This window comes from Saccostrea cucullata, unplaced genomic scaffold, assembly GCF_032062105.1.
Source record: "Saccostrea cucullata isolate Sc308-1 unplaced genomic scaffold, CSIRO_AGI_Scuc_v1 ctg226, whole genome shotgun sequence".
NCBI classification, from domain to species: domain Eukaryota; kingdom Metazoa; phylum Mollusca; class Bivalvia; order Ostreida; family Ostreidae; genus Saccostrea; species Saccostrea cuccullata.
Genome location: NW_026931887.1, coordinates 39,512 through 55,745, shown reverse-complemented (window position 1 = coordinate 55,745; position 16,234 = coordinate 39,512). Strand labels below are relative to the sequence as shown.

At 33.4% G+C, this 16,234-nt stretch overlaps 2 protein-coding genes across 2 annotated transcripts in view; one reads left to right on the top strand and one right to left on the bottom strand.

Moving 5' to 3' along the window:
- Positions 1–1,999, top strand: part of LOC134233935 (cytoplasmic FMR1-interacting protein 2-like) — a 50,067-nt gene extending 48,068 nt beyond the window's left edge. The window contains exon 41 of the mRNA XM_062715996.1: positions 13–1,999. Coding sequence (XP_062571980.1) covers positions 13–81 — 69 coding nt within the window. The 3' untranslated portion in view covers positions 82–1,999. The remainder of the gene's footprint in view (positions 1–12) is intronic.
- A 158-nt stretch (positions 2,000–2,157) lies between these two features.
- LOC134233915 (nose resistant to fluoxetine protein 6-like) lies at positions 2,158–10,211 on the bottom strand. Its single transcript, XM_062715969.1, is given in 16 exon segments — positions 2,158–2,364; positions 2,469–2,611; positions 2,814–3,009; positions 3,114–3,234; positions 4,209–4,334; positions 4,807–4,916; positions 5,311–5,467; positions 5,869–5,961; positions 6,052–6,148; positions 6,373–6,540; positions 6,810–7,021; positions 7,572–7,677; positions 8,648–8,744; positions 8,897–9,090; positions 9,323–9,545; positions 9,548–10,211. Coding segments are annotated over 16 exon segments (2,826 nt in total). The 5' UTR covers positions 10,199–10,211; the 3' UTR covers positions 2,158–2,232.
- Between the last annotated feature and the right edge of the window lie 6,023 nt (positions 10,212–16,234).

Here is a 16,234-nt window from a genome sequence, read left to right as displayed (position 1 = left end):
TGGATATTTTAGCCTGAAGATGACCTTGAAGACATCCATCACGGAACCAACACATCTGATAAAGAACCCATCCTGAATTAACACATGTAACAAGATGGAAAAAAACATCCTCAATTGAGGTTACAAATAAAGAAAAATTAATGTGGCAAGAAAGTGTCCCACTTACAATAGCTCATTTTAACTTTACCTTATCCTTGATACATGTACTACAAGGAAGATTTACTGTGCTATTTTAATCCGCCTTGTTATGGAATAACACTGTGATACAGAGAGTAGAACATGTTCTAAAGTATCTACATTGTGTGTAGATTGTTATTTATTTAAGGCTGGAAGGCAGGGCTTCCTCAAGAAATTGTACCAAGATTGGTATATTATACAAATTATAAATACACTTATTTCTAATTTTGATTATAAAGTTAGATCATTAAGAAAGGTATTGAAATCTTTCTCTTTCTTTATTGTTTATATTTCTTTTCTGCTGAGATCATGTTGAATTATAGAGTATATTTCTTGAAAATAGTTTTTTGTTATTTTAAAATTGATCATTACCGATATGTATGAACAAATGTGGAAAGGACTTATATAGGCAGTGCCTGCTGTCCAATCCCAATATGTTAATTCATAAAATATTGTTTAAATTAAAAAAAAAATGTTTGAACAAATTGTTTCATAATAGTATTTTGGTCTCTATAATGCTGAGTAAAAAATTTGTCACAAAGTTTAAAACCTGCTGATAAACTAAAATAGAGATTGAATTTGGTGCTGAAGTTTGTCTGCCATTGTTTGTTGTGTGTGAGTGTTTTAAAGCATGTTGCAACGTATATATATCTTTTTAATATATGTCCATGACATTCCTGCAGTACTCATGGTATAATTATATCCTTGAGGCTTTTTTGTGACTAAATCTTATTTTTTTTATATACATATGTGTTTTAGTGACATGATAATTAACAAGAGCTTTTCTAGATATACATAAGTTACACAAATATTGCACCTTTTATATTTCCAAATGCTTGTAACCATGGCTTTAATTGAAGCATTGGTTCTCTCTCTTTTTTCTTTATATCAAAACCATAACTATTGTTTATTTAACTAACCATCTCCAGTAATAATGAAGAATAATTTTTCACAGAGTAAAAAAAAAAATGTCAGGGTTTGTATATGTGAAAATGAGTTATGTTTAAAAGGTTAAAATCGACATATAATGATTCAGATAGACCTTGATGACATTCTAATATCCAAATGATTTAAATGCGACTAATTAAACGTGATTTTTTTTCATTTAAAGAGAATATACTCAGAGCACCTTTTATATGCTGTATGTACTATATTAAGTGTACTGCTTCTTGTGACATTCTAGTCAATATGATATTTCACTTTCAGTTAAAAGCTATACATGTAATTAATAATATAGGACAAATACTGTAGTTTCATCAATTTTTGTTGAGCACCAATTTTAGAGGATTTCGTTGTTGAGCAGATTCACGAATTTAAATGTTCATTGAATTAAGAAATATATTATTCCTTTGTATAGGCAATGTTTTTATCCATGAAATTATGTATTCTCAAAAACGTGTTTTACAAAATCTACTAAAAATGACGGCAACAGAAATTAACGAAACCACAAAAAAGAGAATGTAATTACATTTGTTTCATAATTATAGGTAAAGAAATTTGTTAGAGTCATGTTTTGAAGAAAACAGAGACATATAATCGATCTATTATAGTCTTTGAAGAAAATCATTATTTTTTTTTTTCATTTTCAACACAAGGAATTGTTAAGTGTTTTTCAGTACCATTGCAGGCTGGTATATTGAAAATATTTTTATTAGATTTTTCTTTTAAAAAACGACAAAAAAAGTTTAAGACAGAAATCTTTGTGTCTCTTCATTTAGAGATGTTTTATATGGTCATTTTGATGTATGATAAATAATTACTGCTGCTGTAATATTAAAAAAAAATTCTGAAATAAATATCTACAGGGCATTGTAAAAATTGATTTAGAAGTACTTTTGTTTTTTTATAATATTTTGAAAAAAAGTATGTTTTATTCATTTTGCGACGTTGTGATTTTTTGTAAAAAGAATCATATTGTAAAATACATAAAAACAATTAATTCTGAAGAAAAGCAATTGAATTTTTATCCCTTGACCCCGCCCAACCTCATACGCGGAGAATTGAAGTTAGGATGGACGCCTTTCATATTTTTTACAAACAGTCCTCTCCTATATTTCATTTGGTTTCTTTTTTACCACGACTTCCAAACATGACTTTCTCGAGTCCCATAAAAGGCGATTCGAACGCGATCGAGAGGATAAAAGCTATTCCGTAAGATACCATGAGATTGGCAAGGAAGGTGTAGACCTGGAATTAAAATTTAAGAGAAAGCCGATATTAAAATGAAAAAAAACCCAATAGAAACAGAATGTTTGAATAGTTGATAAATTAAGAAGAACGCAAATACTTACCATATCCAGATCAGTAAGATAGAAGGGGAAATTTCTGTTGAAGTAGTACACGTACATAACCAGAGGGTGGACCAAATAGGCGCAGTATGTCAGTCGAGAAAGAGGCACAAATGCTTTCCATGAAAGCAATGTGTTGATGTAGCCTGCAACAGATCAGGCAAATTCTTTTTTGTAAACTTATATATCAATATAAATACATTATAGGGCAACTATATAAATTTATTTGAATTAAGAAATTTTATTTCATGATGAAAATGATGTAATGTAAAAAATTAATCTTTTAAAAATGATTCATGTACAAGTCATTTACAAGACATGAATAATTTACTAAATCAAATAGTTTACCCCCATTTCCGGTAGCGCATGCGAAGATGACCCAACACACCGCCGCTCCCCACACGGTTCTGTTGAGGGCGTTGTACAGAGCAGTGACCTCTTTGGACAGGGCCACCGGTTGGTCTGGTTTTACCGTGTCGTAAATACCGTACAAAACGGCACAGGCTGAGGCTGCAGCTACCGCCCACCCCAACAGGTTCACGAACTGTAAATTCAGTAGTGCATTCAACCTAGGCTTACTACAGTATATGGTTTTCTAATTCATTTACAAAAAGAATTATTATTATACAATTTTAAAAGTAAACTTACGATATTCATTCGGCATTTGCATTTGGTTTTGTAGAGTATGTAGCCTGTTATAATACCGCAAATGTATGGTCCCATACGACAATATGGTACTATGTAATAGTCCTCAAAGTAGGCGGCTCTACTACAAAATTTAAAAAAAAAATAGGTTTTTGATCAATCAATAGTGTGATTTCATGAAAACTGCATATATTAAGTAAACTTACGATATTTATTCGGCATTTGCATTTGGTTGTACATGTTAAACTGTAGCCTGTGATAATACCGCATATGTATGGTCCCATACGACAATATGGTACTATATAATAATCCTCAAAGAAGGCGCCTCTACTACAAAATTAAAAACAAAATACATTTATTCTCTTTGATTTGATTTTTGATTCTCTCCTAAAGGCAATTAGGATTATAAAAAATAGTATTTTGTACAGCTGCTTTTTACATGATTTTTTTCTGAAAGAATTCTTAAAACAATCAAAAAGCAATACATTTTTATCTTATATTTTTTTTTATAAACATGGCAGATGGGTTAAGAGAAAAAGAAAACGTACTCAGCATCCTTGGGACCACCACCTACTGTGTGAACTGGAAGGTTTTTTACGTAACTCAGTACACCTGGGGTGATGGTCGCAGCCAGCAAGAAAACAAGAGTCACAATAGCGCCAAGTATCTTGTTGCTGAAAAAAAGTAAATATATTCTTGAAAATAAAATTCTCAGATACAATTGTAAGCATCACATTTTAAAATGTTTTGCCGATTCGCGAATAGGTACTTACAAAAACAACAGTGGAATCAAATATAACCATAGTGCATGTCAAATTAAAATACTTATTAAACACTGTAAATGAAAAAAAAATCAGGAATACGATTCCATGAATATAAAATATTCATTTTTTATCCAGACCATTTAGCAATTTCCCTCCACATTTAACAATATCAATATTTCCTTCCATATACTAGTAAACCACATATCTCTATTTGCTGTACTGACATTTTATTTTAAAAATTCTTGAAATTATTAATCAAATTATTTTCATAGCAAGACATTTTAACTTATAGCTTGTATACATTAACAAAGCAGAAGGAATGGTTGAAACGTACTCAGCGTCCTTGGGACCGCCACCAATGGTGTGAACTGGAAGGTTTTTCACGTAACTCAGTACACCTGGGGTGATGGTCGCAGCCAGCAAGAAAACAAGCGTCACAATAGCCCCAAGTATCTTGTTGCTGAAACGCATAAATATATTTTTCATTAACTGTTCATGATACATTTGTATGTTTTCATCACATTTTAAATTAAAAATATGTGAAAACGATTTTAAAGGTATATGGCAATATTTTCAATATATCTGATTCTCGTATAAAAGTTTCAAGAAATTTTATTTTCAGTTAATTCGATATACAAAAAGATCGAAATGTAGATAACAAGCTTCTACAAATAAACAATGAATGATACAATTTATTTTTATATTTTACACAATCACACCAATTGTTAATGAATTATTATTTGAAACGTTTAGTTAAAAAAAGCATGTTTCTCAAGTTCTATTTGTAGATTCAGACAATTAGAATATGTCAAAATACAATGTGCAACCTCACTGTAGTTCCGCATGATAGTTCGTTTGATTCATACTGTAATTAAGTTATATCTGATGGTTATTTATACATTGAAAAGATTTCATATTGACCAAGACGAAACAAAAAATACTTTCCTGAATTTCCATACTTACAAGAACTGATCACAATCATAACTGGACTTAACACGTAGAACTGCATGTCGTTATTTAGATACCATGACCAGCCTAAACACTGTTATGACAAGGAAACTCGACTCCCCTCCATGGCATTCATGATCTCTTTTCTGATGTTTAGGAGGTCCGTGTTTGCTCTGCTCCTATTTTGTATTGTTTTATGGACTTTTGAGATTGAATACTGTTCGTTGTCTCCATATCCTTCAATGGTACGAAAGTTATTATAAGAGTTTGGGTACCCCAAAGCGTAACAATGAAAAACGGACATAAAATTCATATACCCTCCCGCTTTTCAAGCGGGGGTATAATAATTTGGATCCCCACAACGCCCACCCACCCCATTTCTTTGGGCGTAATTAATGCAAGAATGAGAATACCTGAGCCAAAGAATAACGATTGTGTACAAGTTTGCTACTATTTGAAGTATTTGACAAATTGTTCTAGGAGTTTACCAAGTCTTTGTATCCAAAGAAGTTATCAATGTACAGAAGGTTTTTCCACCAGGCTCTTTTACATGTTTCATCTGGAGCTGGTTTGTTAGGACCGAATACCAAGTGAGGATAAATAGTCACATACATACCGATCACCATCATGTAAACGGGGGTCAACCTGAAAATATGATTGCTGAGTTGTTCTGACACACAGTGTATGGTGGAATGTTTGTGGTGGTATGCACTCGCTATTTTCTTAGTGATCTGTAGAAGTTTTTTAACCAAAATGTAATCAAACACTAATATGCCGAGGCATTTTGCAAATTGATAGTCAGCGCCAAAATTAACGATGTCTAAAAAAGATTCAAAATTATTATGTTAAAAATACGTAAAATTTAACTATATTCTCCTGATCACTTCAAAACTGTACATTTAGTTCTGTATATATCTCCTATTTAAATACTTCATTGAACGGTCCACATGTACCGTTATCGGTAAATTTACAGCTAGTACTTTTTCATAAGATAATGGAAATTAATAGTCTTTAATTTTCAATCAATTTTACGGGTTCGTCATTACCTCCAAAATCGATGGAAATAGAAAAGGAACCAATTGATCCGCCCCTTAGTTTTGCTCATTTGCTTCAGCAGCAGGTAAGATGTCAACAGTCCACTAAAACATATAATAACGTTTTACTTTTGCATTGCAATTGTTTAAAATCATAAAAAAAACGATTTTAATGGTAAATAATTCAGAACTAACCTGAGAACAAAAAATGTATCAACGGACACCAAGGCATTGAAGATGACCTGAGACGAGATACGACCCATGAAATCGTAGTAGTATACCAGCGTGTTGGCTGAAAAGGTTACAAAAACATCGCATTAAAAAGACCCAGACATTTTCTTGAATATTCGGCTTCAATATTCCTGGTGAATGCAGGTTAGAATATATAAGTCCTTTCCAGAATGAAGGTTTGGAAACCATCGCAATCCCAATTAAGGTCAAGAAGTTTGTCAAGGATTCCATTACTTATATTACAACAAATGATACTGAAATTTTGCATAATTTATTATAACTTACATGTATTTCCAAGAATGAAAGACAATGTGTGCCCCAGGATGACCCAGCTCATACTGAGGAATCGGATTCCGTTGATGGCCGTCAGACTTCCTTTTGGTTGAGACGTGTTCAGTATCTTCTTACCGTTGGTGTAGGCGCTGAAAGACAACATAATTTTACCAAGAACACCTGAAAAGAAATAAATCAAATGAGCATGGTTTTGTATGTCGGTGGGAGCACCCCATATACAATCTTTAAACAATCGAAACATATGATATGCAATCACATTAATCAGAGTGAGAGAATACATGAAGTAAAGCTACGGGAAAGATTACTTGGACGTTTGCTACACTAGTAAAAGATAGTTTTCTGCATTTACATTGTAAATTAATTTGCTAAATGAAGCTCTGCTCTGTTGTTTGTCTGTTTCTAGAATAAAAATGCCTGTATCCTAATACCCGGTTCACTTTTTTTCTCCTCTGTTGTAGGACGTTGGATATCTCCTAGGTCAACTCTCAGTTTGTAGCTTGTGACAGGGGAACTAAAACTTTTGTTCTCTTTGCTTTCGTGTTTTTCGTAATTCGCCTTTCTACGCCTAATCTTTATTTTCAGGATGACGTCATAGAGTGTTCCCACCAAGATGAGTAATAAAAAAATTGCAAGAATGACACTGGAACAAAACAAAACGTATGTATTTCTTTACAGGGTGATGAACTGGTACTTACATGTTCTCGCAAACTGCATCAGTCTAAGAATCAGAAGAAAACCCGACCAATGCAACAGAGAAGTAAGAAAAAAAATTGCTTCCTGTACTTAGACCTATATATTCAACATACAAAACTACAAAAGAAATCCTGCAAAATAACCAAATAGGATAAGCTCTTGTACAATCCATTCACTTTAAAAATAAATATATATAATATTTGTTTTGAAACAATTGGTTTGTAAGAAAGGATGGAGCGAGAACAATCCCCTTCATTCTCTTTTTTCAAAATTGCTTTGTAATCAAACATACTAGTATGTAGATTACATAATTTATTGATAAATAATTGAACAAAAAAAACGTAATCTAATGTGTAAAAGATGATACTGACAACAATGCTTTGGAAAAATACTAAATTTCCTTGAACTTTTAGAATTGCTAAATTACAGACTCTTTATTACAGCGGAGGATTATACGTCTCCATTTTAAGTACAAACTCTGCCCTTTCAATACTCACATGACTACTATAGTGCTAGTCTCCAGCTTGTCGTCTTCGGCTGGAGTAGGACAAGTTATGGGATACGCTGTCACACGGGCTTCTCCGAGAGGTATAGCGTACAGAACTAAAGAAAATCGCAACTGATTGTATTCTAAAATTTGATGTTGTAGAGTAAATCAGAACTGAATGAGTATTTGTGCTTGCCCTAACGGTCGCACCGTCAACATATTAATAAAATATGAAGACAATGAAAAGTAATGAAATGAAAGCCCAACCGTATATTGAAACAATAGAAATTGAGAGCAGAGCAAACACAAACCTCTACAAACATATCATAGGTGGAATCAGGTGTCATGGATGAGTAAGCTTACCTTGTCGATCGGTCACACCACTGTGTTTTCGTCATCATTGGGCAAAACGAATATCAGTGTAAACAACTGACCATACAATTTGTTTCTTAAGTCGGTCAGCATGCGTCTTAATTATGGAATGTACATGTATTATCTTGCAAGATTATTACATTTACAATAATATTTGCCAAATGTTGACTTTAATGCGACTGTTTATGTTTTGTTTCATCAAATTGTCAATTGCAGAAATTCTTCGTATGCAGAGAATGCTCTTGTGTATCGAATCAACTTGGAGGCAATAACTTGATATGTAGGCAGGTCACAATTAACAGATTAACGTCTTTTTCAGAAAAATATCCAGATATGAAATACTAAGTAGATCTGTCCGACTCAGTGGTATATATTATTTCAAGTTCAAAGGGATGTATACCTCTGATGTTTAGAGGTCTGTGTTTGCTCTGCTCCTGTTTTGTATTGTTTTATGGACTTTTGGTCTTGAATACTGTTCATTATCTCCATATGTTCCATTGAATCAACATATAGGAATGAAAATGATTAACGATATTTCAAATATTTGTATGGTGATATTTTCAACAAGCATTATCAACTTAAGAGCTTGGATACTTTTGCATGAATGATACTTTCGTATGATCTTTGTAGCATAAAATATAATAAAACGTATTTTTCTTACAGAATACTCTGAAATGACGTCAATTCAGATTTAAATCTCTGTATCGAACTTACATGTATTTACAGCTCGGAGGAGATCGTCAGTACTGCAGGACTTTGGGAAGCACATTCCTGCCTTGATTGCACCTGGATTTTGTAGTGCTGCCAGAAACTATATGGACATATTTAAAATTTAAAAAAAACAGATTATTAACGTTAAAATATTTTATTCATTACTACGATGTCAGATTGTTTTATGTCGAACAAACAAAAGAGGAAACAACAGTGGTTGTAGACGTTGATGAAATGAAAAATTATACTCACCATTTTGATATTTGGAGGCAAAGGAAGATTCAGGGACACGGTACAGTACTGTCCTTTAACGGGAGATTGCTTGCTTGGTAGGAATCCCATCGACCCCACTACTGTGCTGTCACTATAACACTCATCATACGAACCGTACCAATTCAGGTCCAGGTTCATAACACCTGTGGGTATCTTTGCTGATGCGTCCAACACTAAAGAAAGAAATTACAATCTTGAGTATCCAAATTTTGGACATCGACCCTCATTCACCCATCTATCTCAATCCTTTTCATACTCGTAAAACATCATGTTAACGCAATCTTGAATATCCAAATTTTGGACCCCCGGCCCCAATTACTCCCTCAGTCTCAACCCTTCCGCTACTTGTCTACCGTCATGTAAACACTTCATTTTTAATACATCTTCACTTATTCATAGACTTACTTTTCAATGCCCATGGTTCCCGCGCCTGCAGACCTGAGATTACTTTAAGGAGGTCACTCTGACAAGTCAAGGAAACATTTGAGGATTTCATCATGGCGTTTAAGTACAGCATCATCATCTGCCCAGCACTGCTGAGATCCACATTTCCAGTCGAGAGAAGCTTTAAGATGTTTGCAAAGTCTAATCCTGAGGTAGCTCCGGTTCCTTCAACTGTGAAATAACTTTTTCCATCGTGTCAGGATTTTGAAGAATATTCTGGATCGTTTTTCCAAGACCATCAACTAAAGAGTTGCTTGGGAAAGCACTGTTTGACTGAGACGCATTTCCTGAAGAACCACCAATGCCAATGCTTTCCAGCATCTGTGTTATAAATTTTTCGATCAAATCGGGGTTTTGGAGAATATTCTGGATTGTGTTTCCAAGACTGTTACCTGAAGAACTACTCTGGGAAACCTTGCTCGGCTGAGACGAGCTTCCATTAGGCGACAGGGATCCAAGTATATTGTTGATCAGCTGAATGGTGCTCTTTGTGTCATTGTTTGTCTGTAAGGTGCTGTTGTTGTTAAGTCCTGATAAAAATTTCTGGAAAGCACTGATGAGAGAAATTTGAGCGCCTCCTGGATGTGTTGTATTGGTGGTGTTAATATGAATTTGGTCTGCTCTTTTCAAGAGTGAGTGCGCATTTAAGTGATCTGTCCATTCCAAAAACTCTGTAGAAGTTAAAAATGGTGCTATAGCTTTTTTGACCTCAAAAGTTCGATGCAGAGTTCCGAGAGGGTTAACTGCATATTCATGATAAAGAAGTTCATTTCCAGAACCCAGTTCACAGATACTGATCAAACTGAAGATGAGGACACACGATCGAACCGCTTTCATCCGATACATGACTCTGGAAGAGAAAGGTCTAGGTATATGAATAGCTACTTGACTGGATGTGTCAAGATATAGGGATTGTTACAATCTTTTTTCAATTTTTTTTTTTGGCTATAAAACTGAAAAGTAGTTTAAAGAAGATGTCATGCAGTTGAAACAATCCAAAGAAAATGAATGTGCAGTTTTCTTTATTTTCTTTACAAGAGCTTTCTGGAATTAAGAATCGGACTTCAGGCCCCGGGATCATGAAACATCTTAAACTTAAGTCAAAATACTAGTATTCAAATATTCAAGTCATACTAAAATTTTGATTAAGTCAAGTAGACAAAAATTAAAATGTTTGTCAATATTTCTTCACAAAAGTGTTGTTACCTGTATCTGCAGATTAAGAGATTCAGTCAACAATTAATAAACATTTTATAGGCGATTAAAATTTTAACTTAAGACCTGGTGTACATACATTTGAACTAATTTCTTACTTTGGTATATAAATATACTCTTACAAAATTTATAAGAGTATATTCATATATAATATAAATAAATATTAAGATTTGTTAGTTTGTCCTTGTGAGGAATGAAAGAGACTAAAATTGCATCGAGATTGATGTCGAATGCTGTCTTGATTTAGACATGTGTAGATATATGCACTATGCTAGGGGATGCTCCGCTTTGCAGTACCATTGTTGTTGTTGTTGGTTGTTGTTTTTTCTCTCTTTCTTTAATATCATAATCTCTGGGTTTTTGAAAATTTTGTTCAATATCATATATATTTTTAAAAACAAGTTTGATTGAAAGCTTATTTACGTGATTTTTGTTTTTTATTTACATACTCAGTAAAACCTCAGTGGTTCCCTTCATAATATGGTTACCCTTTTGAACTCTTGAACTTGTGTTGAATAATCGATTACATAAGTTCCTGATTAAGATTCCATTCAAAGTCTCGGTCAATGCGGTCCGTTAAAATGATACAGAGGTGTAAAAAAGCCCCGTTGTGACCTAACGTCACGGTCAGTTTGTTCAGAAATACAACAATATACCGAATGTAACCTACATCGTGCATGCGCTAGTTTGTTTTTATGACAAAATATTTTTCTATGTCGTTTCTTCTCTATGGCGTCGAAATGAAGGTATTTATTATTTGGAGGTTAGGTGATTCAGACACAATGGTTTTGGCCTGATTTCACTTAAGGGATTCCGACCCTCAGCCAGGAAGGACAACTCTTCAATTTATAATTGAATTCAAAAAGTCTTTAAATTTAGCTTGAAAATTAAATATTTTCATGCAACAATTTTCATTATATGCCTCTCAATGTGCTTCAAGGTTCTTTGCAAAGCTCCATAAATCACTTCTAATTTCATATCATGTTAATGAACATTGGTATCTAAAAATGCTTTTTCGGGATAAAAAATTCTACTTTTAATTAGACCATTCTGAGAAGTTCAAAGAACCTTGAAGCACATTGAGAGGCATATAATGAAAATTGTTGCATGAAAAGATTTAATTTTCAAGCTTCATTAAAGACTTTTTCAATTAAATTATAAATTAAAGAGTTGTCCTTCCTGGCTGAGGGTCGGAGTCCCTTAACATTCTGATTTGGATCGGATTCTTGATATTTTTTTTATTTTTATCTATCTACATGTATTTAATCAATTATTTAATTATTTATATTTATTTATTTGTTATCAATCTGATAAAACATAGTTATCTATTTGATATACTTTTTAAAACTAAAAAAAAAAAAAATCCAATATTTTGAGAGCAAAAGTTACAAAGCCGTCAAAAGGAGGAGGGGGGTTAGGTGCATGGAATGCAATCACACCTCGATTTTAGAAATAGAAATATCATTTTCAAAACAAATTAGATTTTATTTGCCACTTATCTAATTAAAGTAATGCCACTAGATATTGTTTCATTTTCATATAGTTTCACTGCACTCCTCCTATTTCGGCAACTATGTGCAACGGGCCGGTATCATCTCTCGTCATGAACACGTGGGGTTGAAATGACAGTTGTTTTATTATCTTATTATTATTTAATAGTTTTTTCTCACTTCCATCCTCGAAAATAAAATGCAAGATATAACTTTAGTAAAGGGGAAAATATTCTTTTTATATTATAATTAACAAAACTAAACTTTGCCATACATCGCAAATATTTTTTACGTACATGTATATAATTTTTCTATGTTTTACGACTTATGATAATCAAAGCTCCAAAACTTTGAGCTACAGTGCTATTTTTGAAATACTTATTAATTTGAGGGAAGAAAAATAATAACTACCGCGTATAAATACCTTGTTACCTGTCCACACCCGCCAGGTAGAAATATCCACACCCAGCTTTACGCTTGTGTAAACTATTAAACAATGAAGTGCAAGTATATACTCAGCCACAGATCGCAGTTTTATTTCCCGCTCCAATAAACACATGTCGCCCCTGCAATTTTTAGGAGCAACCAATCATAAATTATCGCCAAATTACAAACCAAAAAATACAGCTCTAACTTCGATAGCAGGTCTGAATTTTCGTCAAATTTTATAATCATTAAATTCAATGATTTAACATCGAAGCACAGTATAGTAATATTAAAGATTTAAGTGAATATATTTAATGTTCAATGTTACATGAAAGATAACCTTATTTTACCAAACCCTTATCTTTATTCTTTACAAAAATACTAGCATTAATTTATTAAAACGAGAATGTTTGGACGTACTGTACATGTGCTCCAGCATATTCAAAAAGTGAAGTAACGATCAATTTTGATAGCGAAGCATGCTATTCACTGATAAGTTGATGTTACAGGGATTTCTACAACCTCGTTTAAAGTCAGCATTTCGAAAACTCTAATGTCGTTATAATGACTTTTTTTTAGAATGTATGACTTATCGTTGGGTCGACTTTGGCTGACGTATTTCATATCTAAATGTTAGCCAGGTCCTTTTTTTATATTTGGTTTAGCTATGAAATGTATCCTTGATCAATTCAAAGAGCTAACAGCTGGCTGTCCGGTCAACAGGGATGCTTACTCCTCTAAGGCACCTGATACCACCTCTGGAATGTCCAGGGATCTGATTTGGACACTCTACACAGATTTGACTATGAAAAATTGGTTTAGATCGATCACTGTACATTACCTTAAGCTTTTACATTTCACTAAATATTTTTTTTTTATTTTTTCTATAATCGAACGCAATGCAATGCATATATTTTGATTTTTTACATTGTATTCTTATTTTTTTTTTAATATAGGAATATATCAACAATACAACTGTTGGACCAATTTCAGACTATTCCTTATTGATTAATGAGTATATTCTGGTCAGATAGTATCTCTGGGGTCAAAAGTCAGCATAGAGAACAAAACATCCATCCTTAACAACTAATTCCAATTAGCAGAGAGATCAAAGCATCCACCCTTAACAACTACGTTCAGTCAGCATAGAGACCAAAACATCCATTTTTAACAACTTATTCCAGTCAGAATGAAGACCATAACATCCATCCTTAACAATTTATTCCTTTCAGCATAGAGACCCAAACAGCCATATCCTTAACAACTAATTCCATTCAGCATGAAGACCAAAACATCCATCCTTTATAACAATGAAACATATGGAGATAACGAACAGTATTCAAGATCAAAAGTCGATAAAACAATATAAAAACAGACGCAGAGCAAATACGGACCTCCAAACCATCAGAGGTGGGATTAGTTGCAACGGAAGAGTCAATCTAATTAAAATCAGACTTCCTAGATCTGCTGCGGCGTATTCACTCTTCTTACACAGAGTTACGCAGGATCTAAGAAGTCTGATTTTAATCAGATTGTGGAAGAGGGAGAATCCCCTGCCGATAGGTCACACCCTCCGTGTGCTCATTGTCATGATCGGGAAATAACCGAAAAATCCGTCGTCCATTCACTGTATAAATAATGGAATAACAATTAGTATGAAAAACGTCAGTCAGTATTTGAATTATAAATTGTATTTGCTGACAAGGTTATTGTATCGACCATAGCACTTGCGAAATGATGACTTTAAACGAGACTGCTGATATTCTTGTTTCATCAACTTCTTTGCAATTAATTTACCTTGTTTTAGAAATTGTTCATACGTAGAGTGTGCTCTTGCGTATCGAATCAATTGAGATATATAAAATCCGTATGCAGGTGATGAAAGTATATTGCTGCATAAGTAAGGGAAGTTGACGATAGAAAAGTTAAAGTCATCACGTTTATCATAGAACTTGGTTGTTAGATTACCATTATGTCGACAAAATAGATAAACAATGGTTGGCAGTTTCTGTCCTGGCTTTATCAATTAGTTGTCAAAATGAATTACCAACACAATGATGTACACAAGGTATCAATACAGTGATGTACACAAGGTATCAATACAATGATGTACACAAAATGTATGTTGAATAATTGTTTTTCAAGTAAAATATATAAATATGAACAGTTTTGTCAGACTCTGTGGTATCTTTTATCTCAAGCTCAACAGGATATATCTAATCGACATAAGAATAAAAGTTATCATTGTTAATTGACAAAACGTCGTAGATATATCTAAATGTCGAATTGAAGGCCACAATAAGTAATGTCGAATTGAAGGCCTCAATAAGTGTTTTCTTCTTTTCAAGCATAAGATTTTGAACAAATTTTGCTTCATATGAATTTAAAAATAGGTCTGCTAATAGCGGGGCGCAATTGGTACCTATGGGATTTTCCAATATATATCCAAAAATAAAATAAATGTTGTCAATCAGAAACTCAAGGAAAAATTGAAAGAAATGTCGATATTTCTTCACAAAAGTGTAATATAATACAAACGTATATTTTAATGATGATCCCATCAAAGGTTTTGATTTCAATTATTTTCACCATGATAATTGATTTAAGGACTCCTGATTTTGTTTGTTTTTCTAAATAAAAATATTTGGAGTCCTCGGGACCTTCCCTCACCTGAGCCGCATTCTTAACAGACGCACGTCAAGGTATTTTCTCACCGCGCACCTGCCGACTTCTGACGCAAACCATGTCATCTTTTTATTTACATTTTGTCCTATCCAAATAAACTGAGTACAAAGTGGGTTAAAATAAACAAATCCGGGATTTCGTAATACTTTTTGGTGCAATTTATAAAAGACTAATGTCAGGTACGTATCATCGAAGTGGATGAAAAGAGGTGGGGGGGGGGGAGGTGACAAACTTACTAGGAAAAGAATCTTAGACAAAAGGAAGAGAATTCTCTTAAGTCCGTATCTTATTTCGGATTGATGGTGGGAAGGGAGTTCAGCTCCGTGAATGTATAGGGAGGACTCTTTTATACGTACCGTACTGTATAAAAAAAACTTGGAGGAGCATCCAGACTTTCAATGAACATTTTCAAGCTAAATTAATAATACAAATTTACGCTCAGAAAAAGGTAGCCCCTAAGCAGCAGTATCCGATTCTTCGTGCCAGTGACTGTACGGCTACAGGAAATTTTATAAGAAAGTAAGAATAAATGTCACGGTGTATATCTAATTGTTCCTATCACCTAAACACTTAAACATGGTTGTGACTCTTTTACTTTATTTCAAAAACTGATCACGAATATAGACACTTTGGTAACAATAAAATGATCTCTGCTTTTGACAGCTTTTTCGGTTATATTGATCTTTGGATATACTGAACTTTTTTTATTCCCAGAAGTTCAATATCCAGAGTAAGGTGTATTTTCACCTGTCAAAAAGTAAGTCGAGGACAAAGGCTAAAAATGGGCACACCTGGGTATATTTTGTAAGAATACTAGGGCACCGCGTTCCTTTTCGCTTACCTGTACCAACTGTACGATAATAATATTAGTGCCACCGTATCCAGAGGTTGTCTTTTGTTTGTTAAACATGACATATATTTAGAGATGATTCTTAGTTTGGAAAATTTAGAAGGCATACAATTCTCTTTTAATATAATATTTATTTTCCACATTACCGAGAAAGGGTACAATCTTCATCTATTGATTAAAACTTGGTACAGATGATGCAGATTAGAA